At 38.6% G+C, this 15,713-nt stretch overlaps 1 protein-coding gene across 3 annotated transcripts in view; it reads right to left on the bottom strand.

The window, feature by feature from the left end:
• The window catches only part of ZNF277 (zinc finger protein 277), a 47,653-nt gene that overhangs the window by 7,162 nt on the left and 24,778 nt on the right, over positions 1 to 15,713 (bottom strand). For all 3 annotated transcript variants that reach the window (XM_063155269.1, XM_063155268.1, XM_063155270.1), the window contains exons 5-11: positions 13,301 to 13,392; positions 11,841 to 11,951; positions 9,862 to 9,994; positions 3,702 to 3,769; positions 2,434 to 2,530; positions 1,871 to 1,913; positions 57 to 231 (exon numbers count right to left, since the gene is read on the bottom strand). In XM_063155269.1, coding sequence (XP_063011339.1) covers positions 57 to 231; positions 1,871 to 1,913; positions 2,434 to 2,530; positions 3,702 to 3,769; positions 9,862 to 9,994; positions 11,841 to 11,951; positions 13,301 to 13,392 — 719 coding nt within the window. The remainder of the gene's footprint in view (positions 1 to 56; positions 232 to 1,870; positions 1,914 to 2,433; positions 2,531 to 3,701; positions 3,770 to 9,861; positions 9,995 to 11,840; positions 11,952 to 13,300; positions 13,393 to 15,713) is intronic.

Here is a 15,713-nt window from a genome sequence, read left to right as displayed (position 1 = left end):
TCACAGAAATTATCAAGTAAAAGTATAAATGCTGGAAGAAATGTATTTGCCCTTACTGTGGTTGATCCCATGTAGACCTGGCTGGCAGGAATGCAATGTGTTTGGTCTCTTCCATATGACTTATCAATCCTCCTTTGGATTCAAATTTCTCCTGGCAGTTGTAACAACGACAACGATGGACTTCTCTTCTGATGAAATTCACTAGCTTTACTTGCTGATAGAAGTTCAGACCTGGGAAAGATGGTAGTGAACAAGTAACATAAGTCTTAATTTAAAATGCTTGCTTGGATTAAGCATAAGGATTGATAAGAGTTTACCAAAGACACCACTGCCTGCATGCTGTATCTTAGCAAATTAACTGAATAAGTGTTTATTCCCAGCTGCTGGGAAACCAACCCTTCTTTTAGTGCAAGAACTACAAACACTTTGTTTCCTCTCAGTCTGTCTTTAGGCTTAGTGACAGAGGTTCAGGAGGAGGCAAGTAGGTTGAAGAATCTTGGGAAATGAGAGAGAGACTGACTATAGGCATTGTAGCCTGGCTTCCCCGGGCCAGCCTCAGCAGGCAGACAGGATGCACGGTTTGGAGGATCCCCTGCCCTCCCTGAGCACAGCGACTTCAGGGACAGGGGCAGTCCCTTTCAGCAGACCTGTCTCCTCTGTGACTGCCCCATGTCCCCAGGTGTGACAGTTGTGAGCCCCTGCAGTGGAACCCAGCAGTGATGAGGACAATGGCTCACCCAGCACAGACGTGCCACCAGGGTTAACTCAGCCTGTGCCCTGCAAAACAGCTGCTCCCATAAGGAAAAAAAATACAGCTCATTGTCACAGAAGGTTCCTTGTTGGAGGGGATGAAGGCCAAAATGCCAACCAGACTCACTTTTAGGGGAAGTCTGCTGCCTCCTTGGGGCTCAGGTTCAATGTGTGATGAGAAACCTTCCTGCCCTTATGGGTATCGGCTAGTGATTTTTCAGGTGGGCAGCAATGAAGTTGAAACAAGAAATCCCAAGTCAATCAAGAGAGACTGCAGGGTCTTGGGAAGACTAGTTAAGGGATCAGGAATGTGAGCAGTGTTTCCCTCTGTCCTTCCAGTTGCAAGGAATAATGAGGGAAAAGCAGAAAGAGCCAGCAGATCAATACCTGGTTCCAAGCCTGGTGTCACTGGAAGAATTTGGGGTATTTGGATCATGGGTGTGTGAACATGACCCCAGGCCTACTGGTGACAGGTGAGATACACCTGAATCAGAGGGGGAAAGGGATCCTTGCACAGGAGTTAGCAGGACTCACTGAGACAGTTTCAAACTAGATTTGAAGGGGGTAAGGGATCCTTGAGTCACCATGCCTAGAGATATTTTAAATAAGTGTAGATGTGGCACTCAGGGACATGGTTTAGTGGAGACTTGGCAGTACTGGGTTAATAGCTGGCCTTAAGGATCTTAAAGGTCTTCCACAGCCTAAATGATTCTATTCTATAGCAGAAGGCAAACATTGGTCAAACAAAGCTGCTAGGTGGCAGGCAAGCATTAACAGGTATAACAATAACAACAACAACAATAATAGTAAAAATAGTAATACTTCCAAGTCTTCAGCAGCCAGACCTGGAACTCATAGAGCAGGTATTTGTAGAAGCTACTCTGCAAAAGAATCCAATGGGTCTAAAGAAAATAGCACACATCCTTGGCAGCAGCAACAGCTCCATAAAAATAAAGTGTTCTTGGCTTGCTTTTGTAAGCTGGCAGAAACAGTTTCCATTATGGAAAAGTTAAATGTCTCTACAAAAATAAAACAGATAAACTTGTTTTCCACTATTCTTATGATGTGGTTTTCTCCACACTAGTGGCAAATGCTGACAATTACAGCCCCTCTTACTCACCATGCTCTGACTTTATTTTAGGAAAGTGAAATCCATGTGATTTCTGGAGGAAAAAAAAAGGGAAGGAAAAAAAAAATCTTATTTCCACTACTTCTACTATTCCAAGTTAAAAACAGCTCAGCTTTTCATGGGCTGACACAGACATATACATGAATACACATACACAAAAGCATGAATGCATGAAACAAACCCCAGAAGTCTTGGCTCATCAGAAACTTTTGCATTCATATTTAATACTGTTAAATAGTTTATTAAAACTGAAACACAGATGCTAACCATAAAATATATTAAATCATGAAACCACTATGATGTAAAAGATGTTATTTCTTTACTGCCTGTAGCAGTCTGTACACTTACAATTAATAGCTAGTCATACTCTTAATGTAAAGCTTGACTTCCCTGCATGTTTTAAAGAATAGATGCTGGAGGTGCAAGCAGTCCTTTAGTTCTGTGCTGAAGAGGGCATTTTAATGCAGCAGCTGATTTGACCTTAATAAAGATGTTACAACCACAATTTTTAATTCCACACTGATGAAAAAGCTGTTATTTAAAAGAACTCTTACCTGCATGTGAAGATAGAGTTTTTCTGTGGTGTCTGCTTGCTGTTCACAAAACAGGCAAACTGCACATACAGGATGCTCTTCCCAGTCAGACCAATCTCTTATGAATAAAAATCAAAAAGATTCATTTAGTCTTAGGAAAGAGAAGAGACATTTTGAGAAGGGCAATTCAGATTCTGCTTTCACAACACTAGAAATAAATCCAGAGAAACTGAATATTTTAAAGGGGTGGAAAAGACAGTGTGGATTTATAGCTGGATACATGATTACAATCTGGTGTAGAGTCTAAAAAAATTAGAAATTTGAGAAAGACTGAGCGGTTAATATTGGGTAATTTCTATGCAGACAGTCATTTAATCCTACTTTAAACTGTCTGCACTAATAAACAGAATCCTAACTTCAATTTCTATCCAGTTTGGCAAGTCATTTAATATTGCCTTCAGTATTTATTTTTCTGAGGTATTTTAAAATTCCTGTATACCTTTCTAATCTTTCAATACACCAGCCAAAGTAATAACCATCAGGCAGAGCTGACTCTAAGTGTTATTTACTTATGAAATATTAATTACTCACTTACGCTACATTTAGACAAGTACACAGAGAATACTTTACCAAAACATTTAAATCCTAATGCTGCTGAGAGATAGAACTATTACTGCACCAGGCAGAGTCAAGTAAAATTACCCTCAAGTCACAGAGAGAATCAGGAAGATCAGGGACCTTGATTCCCATAAATTACTTTCTGATTATTCAATTTGCTATGGCCAAGGAAATGACCTCTGCAGTGATCTGAGGGCCTAGACCACAGAAGAATGCAGAGGAGGTGGATGTTGCCCTGCATCAGCACTGCTGAGAGGCTTCCTTTGAAATCCTTCTTTAATCTCTAGTTATTAGTTTTTATCAATTTTAATACAATTTCTTCTTCATACTGACACTTCTGATGCTTACTTTTAATTTTTAAATTTGAGCAGAATCTGTTCAACTGTTTTCTGGTGCAAAATTAAACAACAATGCATTTTGTCTACATCATTACAAAGACAGAAGGCTCTTGTTTGAGCTCTAAGGAAACAAAAAACAAGCTTGTGGTTGAAATATGGAATTTACAGCGCTCATTGCTGAAAAGTGTTTTTAATGAGGACAATTTGGAGCTGATTTGATTGGCTTAAATGAATTTAAACTGTGTGCTAACTGTGCACAGCATTTTCCCTGCAACTACTTAAAAAAATAATGGTCCTGCAAGTCTGTGTAATGGATACATAAGTAACTCTTACTCTTCTAGGCTATCCAGTAATTCCCGGTCATCCTCTGACTGCACTTCCTCCCAGGACTTTCCAAATTCCTGGGGGGAAAAACAAAAGAAAAGACAAAAACATCTCCTAATTCTCATCACACATTTTCACTGAACTGAATGAACATCTCAGAAGTCACAATCAATGTCTTATTTTGGATCACTTCAGTACTGCTGTGAGTAAAAGGTAGTCATACAACACTACTTTAGTAAGAATTTTTAAAAAGATGATTTGGCACAGAGTTCTCAAGAAAACCAGCGGTGCAATGTTGTCATTATATTGCAAAGGTTTCATATTCTTGTCTCCTTATTGCAAGAGTTTCATACCTCCTTGATGTTTCTCATGGACATCTCCTCTAACCACTGCCTCTGTTCTTCCTGCAGTAGCCAACCAACTCCAGTGCCCCTTAACCAACCAATCCACTCTTTTATAACACTCTTCTTCTTATTGGTGACAGCTGTGGCCTGTGAAAGTCAGGCCTGCTCCTAACCTCTAATAATTAACCCAGCTGCAATTCCTTGGGGGTAAGATTACTTTCTATACTACCTCTATTTTCTTATATTCTATCCCCCTACAGTGCAACACTTCCCAAGTGTTCCTGAGGCAGGTATGTTATCAATACCTCAAGTTTGCCCTCCCACTTGCTCGATCCACCTGCCCACCTTGCCTTTCCAGCAGCAGGTGCTGCTCCAGGCAGCTGCCCCACGTGGGGCTCCAGCTGCAGCACTCAGAGCTGTCCTTGCCAAGGCTGTGCCAGTGCAAACAAAAAGCATTCCCTGCAACTACTTCAGCTTAGCTGAAGTGCTCCAGAAAGCAGGAGAGCCAGGGCACAGAGCTCCACTTTGTCTTCTCTCCTCTTCTCAGGCATGAACGTAAGCACATCTATTCATGGTGTTCTGTTCCTCCTTTTGCTTTCTGTGTTGTTTATTTATACCTTAAAGACCTTCAGCAAGAAGTATATCACAATACATTTGTGCAGCCTTCAGCACAATGGGAGCACTCTCAGCAGGACTGAGATATAAATAACAGACAATAAAAAGCTGAAGGGCTCTACTCAAATACCAGCAGTGATCTTTAGCTAGTGTTTTTCTTTCTTGGGATTCTTCTTGCCTTTAAAAATAAACTCAAGTAAACTAACCAGTAATCAGAACAGTATTTTTGAACCTGATGGCTATGGAGGATTCACAAAGATTACAACTGATGATCTTGTCCCATAAAAAAAAAACCAGCTAATAAAAAGATAATACTTTAATTGATTTTATTGAAATATCCCTACTAATAAATATATTTAATAACATTCTTAGTAACAAGTGTGATTATTGCCTTTATGGGTGTTTGGAAAAAGAAGAAAAAGATATCCATCATTTAACAATTTAATGAGAATTTTTAAAGTTGTTAGTGTCTATCAGGAAAATGATAAACAATTGTCCCTAGACAGCTCTAAACATAATGTCATCATATATTACAGAATGAAAATTGTGTAATTAATTCAGTGATACTACATGGTAGTGTGTAAGCTCTCTGAGTGAGAGGGGAGACTCATTAATGTCACCATTACTGTGAGATATCATGAGGCCATTAACACCTCTCACCACATGTTCTCCCAGCTGCACACTCCTTTCCTATGTCTGCTAATGCTAGCACCTTAATGAGCACATAGTGGCTCACAACCACTGCAAAATGAAGAGGAATGCTCACCATGTTTCCCCTTACTAACTCAAAGTGTATCAGCACAAGAGAGTATGTTCAAAACAGCAGCCTTAAGCTTCACCTTTTAATTGAAGGTGAAAGGGAAAAAACATGCCTGAGCTTTGTTATTGCTGATGTTTTTAATGGTGTTTCTGTGAAGAAGGCAGAGAGGGAGCTTGTAAGATGTCTCTGTTTCCCTCATCTATTTATATTCAGAGGTGAAAAAAAGAAAAGGAAAAAGCTAAAAGCTAACCAGGTCTTGTATCACTGGAAAATTGCATGGTGAATGGATAACTAGGAACACTGTGATGAAAGTGGCAGGAGACTGAATCTGAGCAATTGGGTGGAAAAGAGTTCTTTGAAACATTCCTAAAAATCCTTCAGTTTTTTTTTTTAACACTTTTTCAGTTCTCCAGCTTGATGGGCATCTGGGACCAAGGGTGCCTTTGTTAAGTATTCAATTTTATTTGCTTTTTCATCCAAGATGCAAGAGCTGTCAGGAATGATCTCTAGAGATTCCCAAGAAATTCTTAACAAAACCAGAGAAAAAAATGAGACTTGACATTGCTAATAGTTCAAACACTAGAAAATGCATAATTTAAAAAACCCTGAAGGCCTTGCTATATATTGAAGAAAAAACAACTTTTTCTTTTAAATACTTTCTGTGTGCCTCACAGAGAGGATGATGCTATAGAAAAATGAGAACATGCAAATGTGTGTGGTTTGATTAATTCCTCTTCCAAAATGTAGTCTAAATGCACAGAGATGAAGTGCCTCACTGGCAATTTACCTTTGCAACTAGAGTGCAGTTCTACAGGAAGAAAGTCTGTGTGCCTCACTGAGGCAACACATCCCAGCTTGAAAAAAGTGCAGAGATGGGAGAAACTAGAAACAGCAGCTGGTACCTCAAGCAGTGTTCCCTAAAGAGCAGTTCCCAAACTACATGCAAATGGAGATCCAGGCCTGTGCAGCTCACAAACTCCAAACATATGCTGATTTCCCCTGCAAATTTTCCCTTTTTCTCACCTGCCTTGCTGTGATGATCTGAGTTATGTTATGTGGTTTATATTGCTGCAGGACTCGAGATGGTGTGTCAGGAAGAGGAGATGGCCTTACCCCAATCCACATTGGATGAATTTCAATATGAAGCATTCCCCAGTTGGGGGATTTTATTAAATCTTGAATCATCACCAACTTATGAAGAGTTTCCCCTTACTATTTTACAAAATAAACACTACAAATCAAAAGAGGTTAAATATAAAAAGTGATTCCCATAATAAAATATTCTTCCCCTGGCCCCCAGATAATAGTGATGACCTAGAGCTTGGCAATAAGGAGAAAATATCTTTTTGTTTTTGAGGAAAATAAAGGCTTTATGAAACAAGCTTTCTAGTAAGTAGCAGGTACCATTTCTCAGCTGCCTAGTTCAGTTATAAGTGTATTAATTCACTGATGCTACATACTGTATATAGATACATGCCATTAGTCAATTTGAAAACAGACATCTGGCCTTCCTACAAAGGATACTCCATACCTAAAAGTGCTGCTGGTAACAATCAGGTGAATACAAAAAGGAAGGTCTTGTCAGCCTGGGTTTGCCTCTGTTCCTCTGGGAATAAGAGAGTTTTAATACTGCCTTCTGTTCTTTCATGGCCTCCAGCAGGCACCACATTACAAAGTTCTTCTCTCTCCATTTTTACTTGGCTCTTTGTGCAAGGTGTGCCATGGGGCCACAGGATAATACACACAGAGAAACAAGGAAATTAGGTGGGTTTTTTTTTTTTAAGAAAAGAAAATAAGGAATTCTACATCTATATATCATAAACACGTTGTTGCTTAGTTCTTTGCACTCCAGTACCAGTTCATGTCTCTGAATTAACACTTCAAGCCATTCTGTAGGATTGGTATAATCTTCCACACTTACACAATACAGTCAAAAGACCTCCAAATCCACTGGGGAATCATTTCAGATGTGATATGTAAACCATGTTTGTGTCTTTGAAACTGTATAATCCCCTGGACATTTACAGCAATGTGAAACACAGACCTCTAACACTCATTGGGAAAAATGAGTAAATCTTGATAGTACACATTAAAAAAAATCTGGTAAGTTGTGAGGTGTTAGGGGAGAGAAAGAAAATCACTACATTGAGCCATTACAAAAAGCAGATCTTGTGTAACATCTAGAATTTACTGAATATAGCTGCAGCTTGAAAAAAATCCATCCTATCACATTTAATATAATCTACTGTAGAGCATGTATGTGCTCTGCAGAATATCTCCTCCTTAAAATGTAAATGCCAATCTACTGAACTCCTAGTGAAGAAACTGAGGTTGTTCCTTTTAGTCTTCCTGTCTCTGTGCAGAAAAAAAAGGGTTGTAAAGGCTGTTTGGAAAGCAAACACTTTCCATTATGTAGGAACATTCCAAAAAATTTCCTGTGTGCAAACATGCATTTTATTAGTGAACCATCTTATAAGTGTTTAAGACAGAGTTTTTAGTCTGTTTTTGACCTTTAAAAAAAATTCTTCCTTTAAAAGAAGAAACGTCAGAAATTCTGGTGTGGGTATAGTCAGAAGGATCAGAAAGGCTGAGTAGAAACAGTCCCCTGAGTAGACTGTAGTGGAGACAACTGAAAATGTGTGGAAAGACAATGTGGCTGTAGCAGAGCATGTAGAGCCAGACAAAGAATTGTGATCATTCAAGTATGTCCCAGAAGATGTACTGGCACAGATCTTGCATATGCACTACCCACTGCCCAATTTTAAACATTTTGGTGGTTTGACATAGCTTATCTGAGTCATATTTACTGTTGTCTGTAATTTCCAGAACATGAAGGAATGCATGTCTGAGTGATGCTACTCAGTGACCAGCACCTGAGCTGGATCAGGCTGGCACAGGAAGGCACCCTGCCAGGTGCTGGCCAGAATCCCAGCTGCAGGCAGAGGGGACCAAGGCCCTGGCTGTGAAAGTCTGCATGGGCTGGGGCCACACAAGCAGCAGCATCACTCAGAGCACACCTGCATGTGGGTCAGCAAGCACAGAACACAGACCATCCTCAGGTGATATGGGCAAGACCACCAGCTTTGGAGCAACTGGAAAAAACAGGTTAGGTATGTGAATATCAGCCTTGCTGTCATGTTTACTTTGGCATATTCTGCTTATTAACATGGCACAGCCATTGTGTCTGTATCCATGTTATGACCTCCCTGTCTCTCCCATGTCTCTCAGATTTCTCAAGTAGTGCTTCATGGTTCTCAGAGATTCTGGGGAGTCACCTAGCTCAATTTCCGGATCTAAGATGGAACAGATTAAAACGTAAACAATGAATGCAAATGAGAGACAAAAGATCATTTAAAAAGATGCCAAGTTCTGAAAACATAATATTTCATGCAGGACAAGCAGAAAAGATAGAAACTACTAAAATCACTTAAAACAATTATATGAAATTAAAATCTGTTAACTCCCAAAGGAGAAGTAAATGCTCAGTTCTGTGGAGGATCTAAGAACATCTACCCTACACAGCTTCACAACTTTTTCCTCACTGTGTAGCAAATACAGGTCAGTTTTCAACATTGTGGCATTTGAATATCTAGGAAAAAACCTCCAGGTCTCAGATCATTGATCTTTGGAAGAAAAATATAAAATGTCACCAAGGGAAATCATTCTGTCTTGGTTAGAAGGGGCTTGGCAGAGCATTAAACATATAAATTTTTGTTCTCAGTATTAAAGTAACACCCATGGAGAGAAATTAAAAGGAAAGAGTAGGTAAAACAGTCATGAATGCCTATTTATAACCTGGATATTAGCACATGTAGAAGGCACAAAGACTACTTCAGGTGAACCACAGTTATTTCTGGGACAGAACATAGCAGCTTTTGAAGCAGCTCCTATATTCATAAGTTGAAGGCAGCAAATGAAAATCTGTTACATACACATGCACACTCTCTCAGAGGTCTGAGATAAAAAAATATTTAGCAACATACACCTACCTGGAGGCTAAAAACTAACTGTTTTTCTTTCATCTCTGTGTCTTTCATTTTCCTCCTCTTTGCATTTAATTTATCCTCTGAAGAGCACTTCCAGCCTCAGGTTTGTAGAAAATGAGCTCGAAGCCAACTTGCTTTAAGTTAGGCCTCCATTTACTTAATTGCTCAATCTCACCTTCCCTTCTGTTTTTACAGCAGAGACTGAGCACTAATGACATGATGATTAGTGTCTCTTCAAGCTACACTCTTGCATCTCTCAAAATCAAGTCTCAAGAAAAAATGTTTACTAGTGCTTAGTTTGACAATTATCCAGAATATCACACCATAAATGAGCATACTTCTTAAGAATACTTCACTTGATTTTTGACCTTTATACTAATTGCTAGTTTGGATTTATTCACTTTTAACTAGATAATGTCTGTATCTCTTTAGTCAATTTGCTAATTATTCACAGAACTACTTACCAAGTAATTAATGATATAGAATTTGTCATATTCTTTATTTTTGGCATTGATTCTGCGATGCTGCTTCTTTCTCATGTGATCTTTAAGTGTGTTTTTGTCTCTGAAGACTTTTTCACAGTATAAACACTGCAAGCTAAGATAAAAAGGTAAACAGGCTAAATTGTTAAACAAGTTAAACATGTTAAACTGAAAATAGTGTAAAATAATAAACTTAAATAAGCTGGAGTTATATATAATACGATTAACCTAAGCATGTCACAGCAAACTGAAAGAAACAGAAAGCTTATTTGAAAAAAAAAATAATTACAAGATAATCTTAGATTACAGTAGAGTCAAACAGAAATAACAATCACAAAAAATGAAAAATATGGATAACAAAAAATTTTACTATTTGCCCCATATGCAAAGTGGGAGAAAAGTCTGATTACCCAAAGCAGGCACAGAAAGGCTGCTGATTGCTCACTGTGTGAGCTCTGTAACTCAGCATGGACTTACACTAACATCCAATCTATCTGTAATTGCTCCTTTTTAATTCAGATTGAAAAGAAACAAACTGTGAACACGCTACTTATCTTTTGAAACAATCTAAATTAGCTAAACAGAAAGTTTTTATAGTTGTACCTCAACAGGGAGGGCAAATGAAAGTTTGCCAGGGTGGTCAATGGGTTTTGAAATCCTAAGTAAAATTCTGTAAGTAAATTCATATCCACACACACAGAGTAGTAAATATAATTCACAGACAGACATACATACACATAGGTACCTGCATATATGTATGTATGTATGTAGGAAAGTATTATTTAGGTGTATATACACATTACTTAAGAAGGTGAAAACATTCATTAACAAATGAGAATTTTACCACAGTATGTATTTCAGAGCAATTCAAACAAAACAGAACATGCATTGCCTTAAATCAGCATCATAAAACTGTTTTGCTTCCCGATTCCCCTCAGATATTTTGTGTGCAGCAGGAATTCAGGATTCTCAGTATCATTCTGCCTTTCAAGACATTTAAGAAGTTTTGAGCTCTCCCTATGCTTGCAGACTTCAAATCAAGATTGCCTTGCTGGGGAATCATAGGTCTGATGCCAGAATACATCTATGAATTTTAATATCTGCTTTGCTCCACCTGCTAACAGCAAAGTGTTTGCTCTACTTCAGAAAGGCATTCCCATGAAGAGTACAGAAGGCTTTCTGTCAGCATACATAATGCAGTCTTATTTGCCTGAAACAAGATTTTTCTCCTCTAGTAATTTATTCTCAGGTACTATTCTACTAGCATAGCTAATATGTTTATTCTCAGTCGTAGGGGGAGTGGCCTTTCACTCCTCTGGACACAATTTCAGCATGTGCATTAACTACAGAGAGGATCAGGTTTGAGAAAACTGCCTTGAACTGAAAGCCTCAGGTCCTACTGATGAACAGTAGAGCTGCAAATTATCAGTGAGCATGGTAATTCAGTGCATTAGGCAACACCAATGATAAAAGAGAAGGCATTCTTAAAATGTCTTCTTTTCTGGGAAAAGTTAACATGTATCTATCCCCTTCTGCTCTGGGTTGGCTCTCTAAGCAGTACAAAAGGGAGAGAGCAAACATCCCACAGTGATGGTAGATGGAGGCAAAAGAAGACTGGAAAAAGGACTCTGTATTCAGCAGTTAAGGAGATGTTTAGCAAAAAGTTTGTCACGATGAGAAAGAACATTAATACTAACACTTATGAGAAAAAGGCATGTGCTATTATTGATGTCAAACTGTGCAACACCTAACTGAAACATGGCACTTGACTTCATACTATTAACTGTTAGGAACTGGCTTTCAATAAGGCTACACAAAGACTTCTAAGAGGACTCATAATAAACTTACATGTTCTCTTTGCTTCTTCTTAACTAGTCACAAATGTGGAATTCATTTTTACTCTTTCCAAGTTAAAAGAAATACAACCCAAGTTTATTGAAAACAAACAAAACTCTACTTACTTGTCAAGCTTTCCCTGCAATACAGCCAAAAACTCATAGCAGTTCACAATGTTATCTGGCAGCCCAATGTTAAAGGCATGCTCTCTTGCCATATGATTGAGAAGAACAGATCTACAAAAGACATTCAAATAGAATGTTACATATTTTTGCATATACATAAGAATAATTTAATTACTTATTTAAAATACACCAATGGCTCTAAAACTGCATAAAAGCCAATGTTAAATAAACAGTAATAGTCTTGCTGCCACTGCTAGGAAATAAGAATGCAATTTTATTGAAACAGGAAGTTTTTCATTTTCAGCTCTGCTGAATGTTCAGTAACATTTCAACTGCTCCATCCACATGCATGAAATATAATCCTTTAAATGAAAATTACAATATAGTTTATTTTGACCCTCGCTGTTAGCAAAGCTCATTCATTACTCTGTATAAGCAAATCACATTTCAAACAACCCCCTTGAGAAGCATTCCAAAAAGCCCTTTGTCATACTTCTCTCTGCTGGTTAGCAGAGCAGAAATTCTTGGATGCAATGTGCTTTTACATCAATATTGCTTCACACAGCACCAGCAACATGAATGGCACTCAAAAGTGTACACAAATAAAATAATAGATGTTTAAATAAGATATTCTTCTGACAGACATATACTGGTAAATTCCTTAGGTGCCCAACCTCTCTATATGCCTCAGCTTCTGCTTTTGAGGACTAAAGAAATATCTGAATGTTGATGCTTGGTTTTACCTGGTCCAGGCATGATTCTCAAACATGCCCTCTGCCTGCCAGACTCAGGAGGAAGCAGAGGATGTCACCAGGCAGTAGAGAGGGACACTCACAGAACACTGGGGTGACCTGCAGGAAAATGACCCCTGGGGCTTCTATCTGTCCAGATTACCAGAACTACCCATGCAAGCAGACTTACCCTCCCCAGCTGAAACTGGTTTACTCTGAATAAACACAGTTCCTTTGGAGCATGCACTTCAGTGCAATTCTTGCTCACACTTGACTGATGTTGTAAAGCCCTCTGTTCTCACTCTAATTTTCCTCTCCTCTTTTTCATTTGATATTCAAATTCACACTAGTTAGGTGAGTTTTAAACAAGAAAATATACAACTGGATGAAAAGTTTTTTTAACCATCACACTGGCTTACACAGCTGTCCTTGTCACTAAAACAGTTGCAAAAAGAAGTTTTTCTTTAAAATGGTTTGCTCCCAACTCCAGCATACTGTGTAGTAGAAGTAATTGCACTGGAATAAACAAAAAAGTTTGAGAAGTAAGACAGAATCTATTTAAAATGCCACTTCAATTGAAAGAAATACATAAACTATACCTTAAAGTTAATTCTAGCTTCTGAGTCCTACCATTATGCATTAACTGGTTCAATGACATTGAAAACATAAACAAAGATGCCAAGCAGGTATCAAAAAATAAAACAGAAGCAAACAGGGCAATAAACAAACCTGTTTCCTGTGAATTCTTGATCACAGAACATACACATACTATGAAAACTTGTGTCATATCTCTCTTGTTGTTGCTGTTCTAGAATTTCTCTCTATGAAAAGGAACAGATATAGTTATTCAGAGAAAACCATAATCATAAAATCATTCCATCACATAAGTTTATTATACATATTTATCCTTACTTGTAACAATGAACATATAAAATTGAAATGTACTGCTGGCACAAACCAGATGTTAGTATGTTTTGAGTGAGGGTTCTCACAGATATTCCAAATTTTTCCAAAGGCAGTATGTGTCCCAGCTAAGCTCCAGTAAAATTATCTTAACTTTATATACATAGTGCATGGAAATAAATACAGTCCAGGGTGAGATCTTATGCAACTATTTAAATAATTTTGTATAAAATGTATCAGTTTAATGTTTCTAGCTGTGATTCAGCTTTACCTCTGGTATCAATGAGCAGGTTTATGGGTAACCACCTAACACCCCATGGACTGGCAAATTCAGTCCTACACAGCTACTTGCAGGCGACCTAGAGGGCTTTTTCCTGATAGAGGACACAGCCCTGGCAGTTTCTGTAAGAAGCTGTGGCACATGCCACAAGCACTCCTGATGTTGCATTACACTGAACTGGACTAACACCTTCTTCCCTTCCAGTGTATATCTTCAACCTCCTGAACCTTGTCTCAGCCTCAGATTGTGACAAACTGGGGATCATACACAAACAGCTCTTCCTGGGAAGCTGGGACAGTCTTGGTGAAGACTCCTCTTTGGGGTCTTTACTTACTGGGAGAAAGAGAAGCTCCTTCTCCTAAAACTACCAGTCAGATGATGGGTGAATATCTGTATGCATGACAGCAGGACAAGAGTTGTTGCAGGAAATATGTATTGTCAAAGATTAAGTCTGGGGATGTTAGTTTTTTTATTTAAAGAAAACACCCAGGTGCCTTATTCTGACACTGCCCCTCCATGTATCCTCAGTTTTGCTGCCAGGACTTCCTCGCCTGGCAGTGCTTCACAACTAGGAAATCTTTGTCAAGACTGTGTTTTTCCAAAAGACTGTATCTGTTTTGTATTTCACAGCCTTGTCAGCTATTTCAGCAAGCTGCGCTCTCTAACCTACTTCAGCCTCATTCCTTGGACTCTCTCAATACATCACAATCACCATTATGTCTCTGCATGACATCCACCTTGGCTAGCTCCCTGCTGCAATACAGCCTGAAATATTCCTAAACTGCAGTTTCAAAACTGCAGAATGAAATGCTTCAGGCAGCACATTTTAAAGACAGCATTTGTCCTTGTTTGGGCTTGTTGTTGGAGACAGCAGTTAGGATTCAAAGGATGCAGAAAATTCACAAAAAGTTGTATAGTTCTGGTCTTTATTCTACGCAACTCACATGAGCCCATTTGCCAGCTCACTTAATTGCTGGACTTGTCTGGAGGTAAAAGGCTTTACAAAGCAAAATATCTATTTAACTTGCAAGTCAACACCCAGATTGCAGCAAAGGGAAATGAAAAAATAAACAGACTTTATTGCTGTAACTAAAGCAGTGACTCCATTAGCCCCAACTACAGCTGCAGCTCGATTTCACAAAATCCATCTGTAAAAACCGAGGATACAATTCTGAAATTCAAAAGAGTGATAACTGCAAATGATTTTGCACCAAAATAAAAATGCATATTTCTTTCTTTCCTAATTTAATTACTCTGTAAACAAAACCAGCACTTGCTTTGGGTTAAATTCTCCACTCATTCCAGAGTTTGAGGAAATGTCTACTTGCAGAGCAGATGAGATTGCTCACCTCCCAACAGACTCCTCATGCCCTTGGCACTGCAGTGGAGAGAAGGCTTAGTTGGTACACAACTGCATAGTAAGAAACATCACAAAATCAGAAACAAATGCCCTTTAAAAAACAAAAAGGTACACTCCAATTTATAGCAGCCAGGAGATATTATTTGTAATAAGATAGTTCTATGTAAACATCAGCTGCACACAACCCTTTTTCCTCCCTGAAAGCCACAAACATGATATACACTTGGGAAACAAGTATCATTATGACACTGCATGCCCACATGTCTTTCACAAACCCAAAAGTTTTTTTTACAGAAAACTGTAAAAGATACAGAGAAGTGCAGAAATGATGCACTGTGAAGAACCACTAAATAGCATTCCTCAACCTCAAATCACCTAATCATTGAGGTTGCAAGGATCTCTTGAGAGCAACAAGTCCAACCCCTGTGCCCAAGCAAGGTCACCTCTACCTGGCTACCCAGGAGTGTGTTGAGTTTTCTTTTGACTGTGCACAGAGGAAGAGTTTACAACCTCTCTGGGTAACTTGCTCTAGTGTTTGACCACCCTCCCAGTAAAAAAAAAAAGTGCTTCTTTGTTTTCAGGGGGAATTTCCTGATTTT

The sequence above is a fragment of the Melospiza melodia genome, chromosome 4, assembly GCF_035770615.1.
Source record: "Melospiza melodia melodia isolate bMelMel2 chromosome 4, bMelMel2.pri, whole genome shotgun sequence".
In the NCBI taxonomy this organism is placed as follows: domain Eukaryota; kingdom Metazoa; phylum Chordata; class Aves; order Passeriformes; family Passerellidae; genus Melospiza; species Melospiza melodia.
The sequence above is the reverse complement of the archived record's forward strand: the minus strand, read 5'-3'. Positions and strand labels throughout refer to the sequence as shown.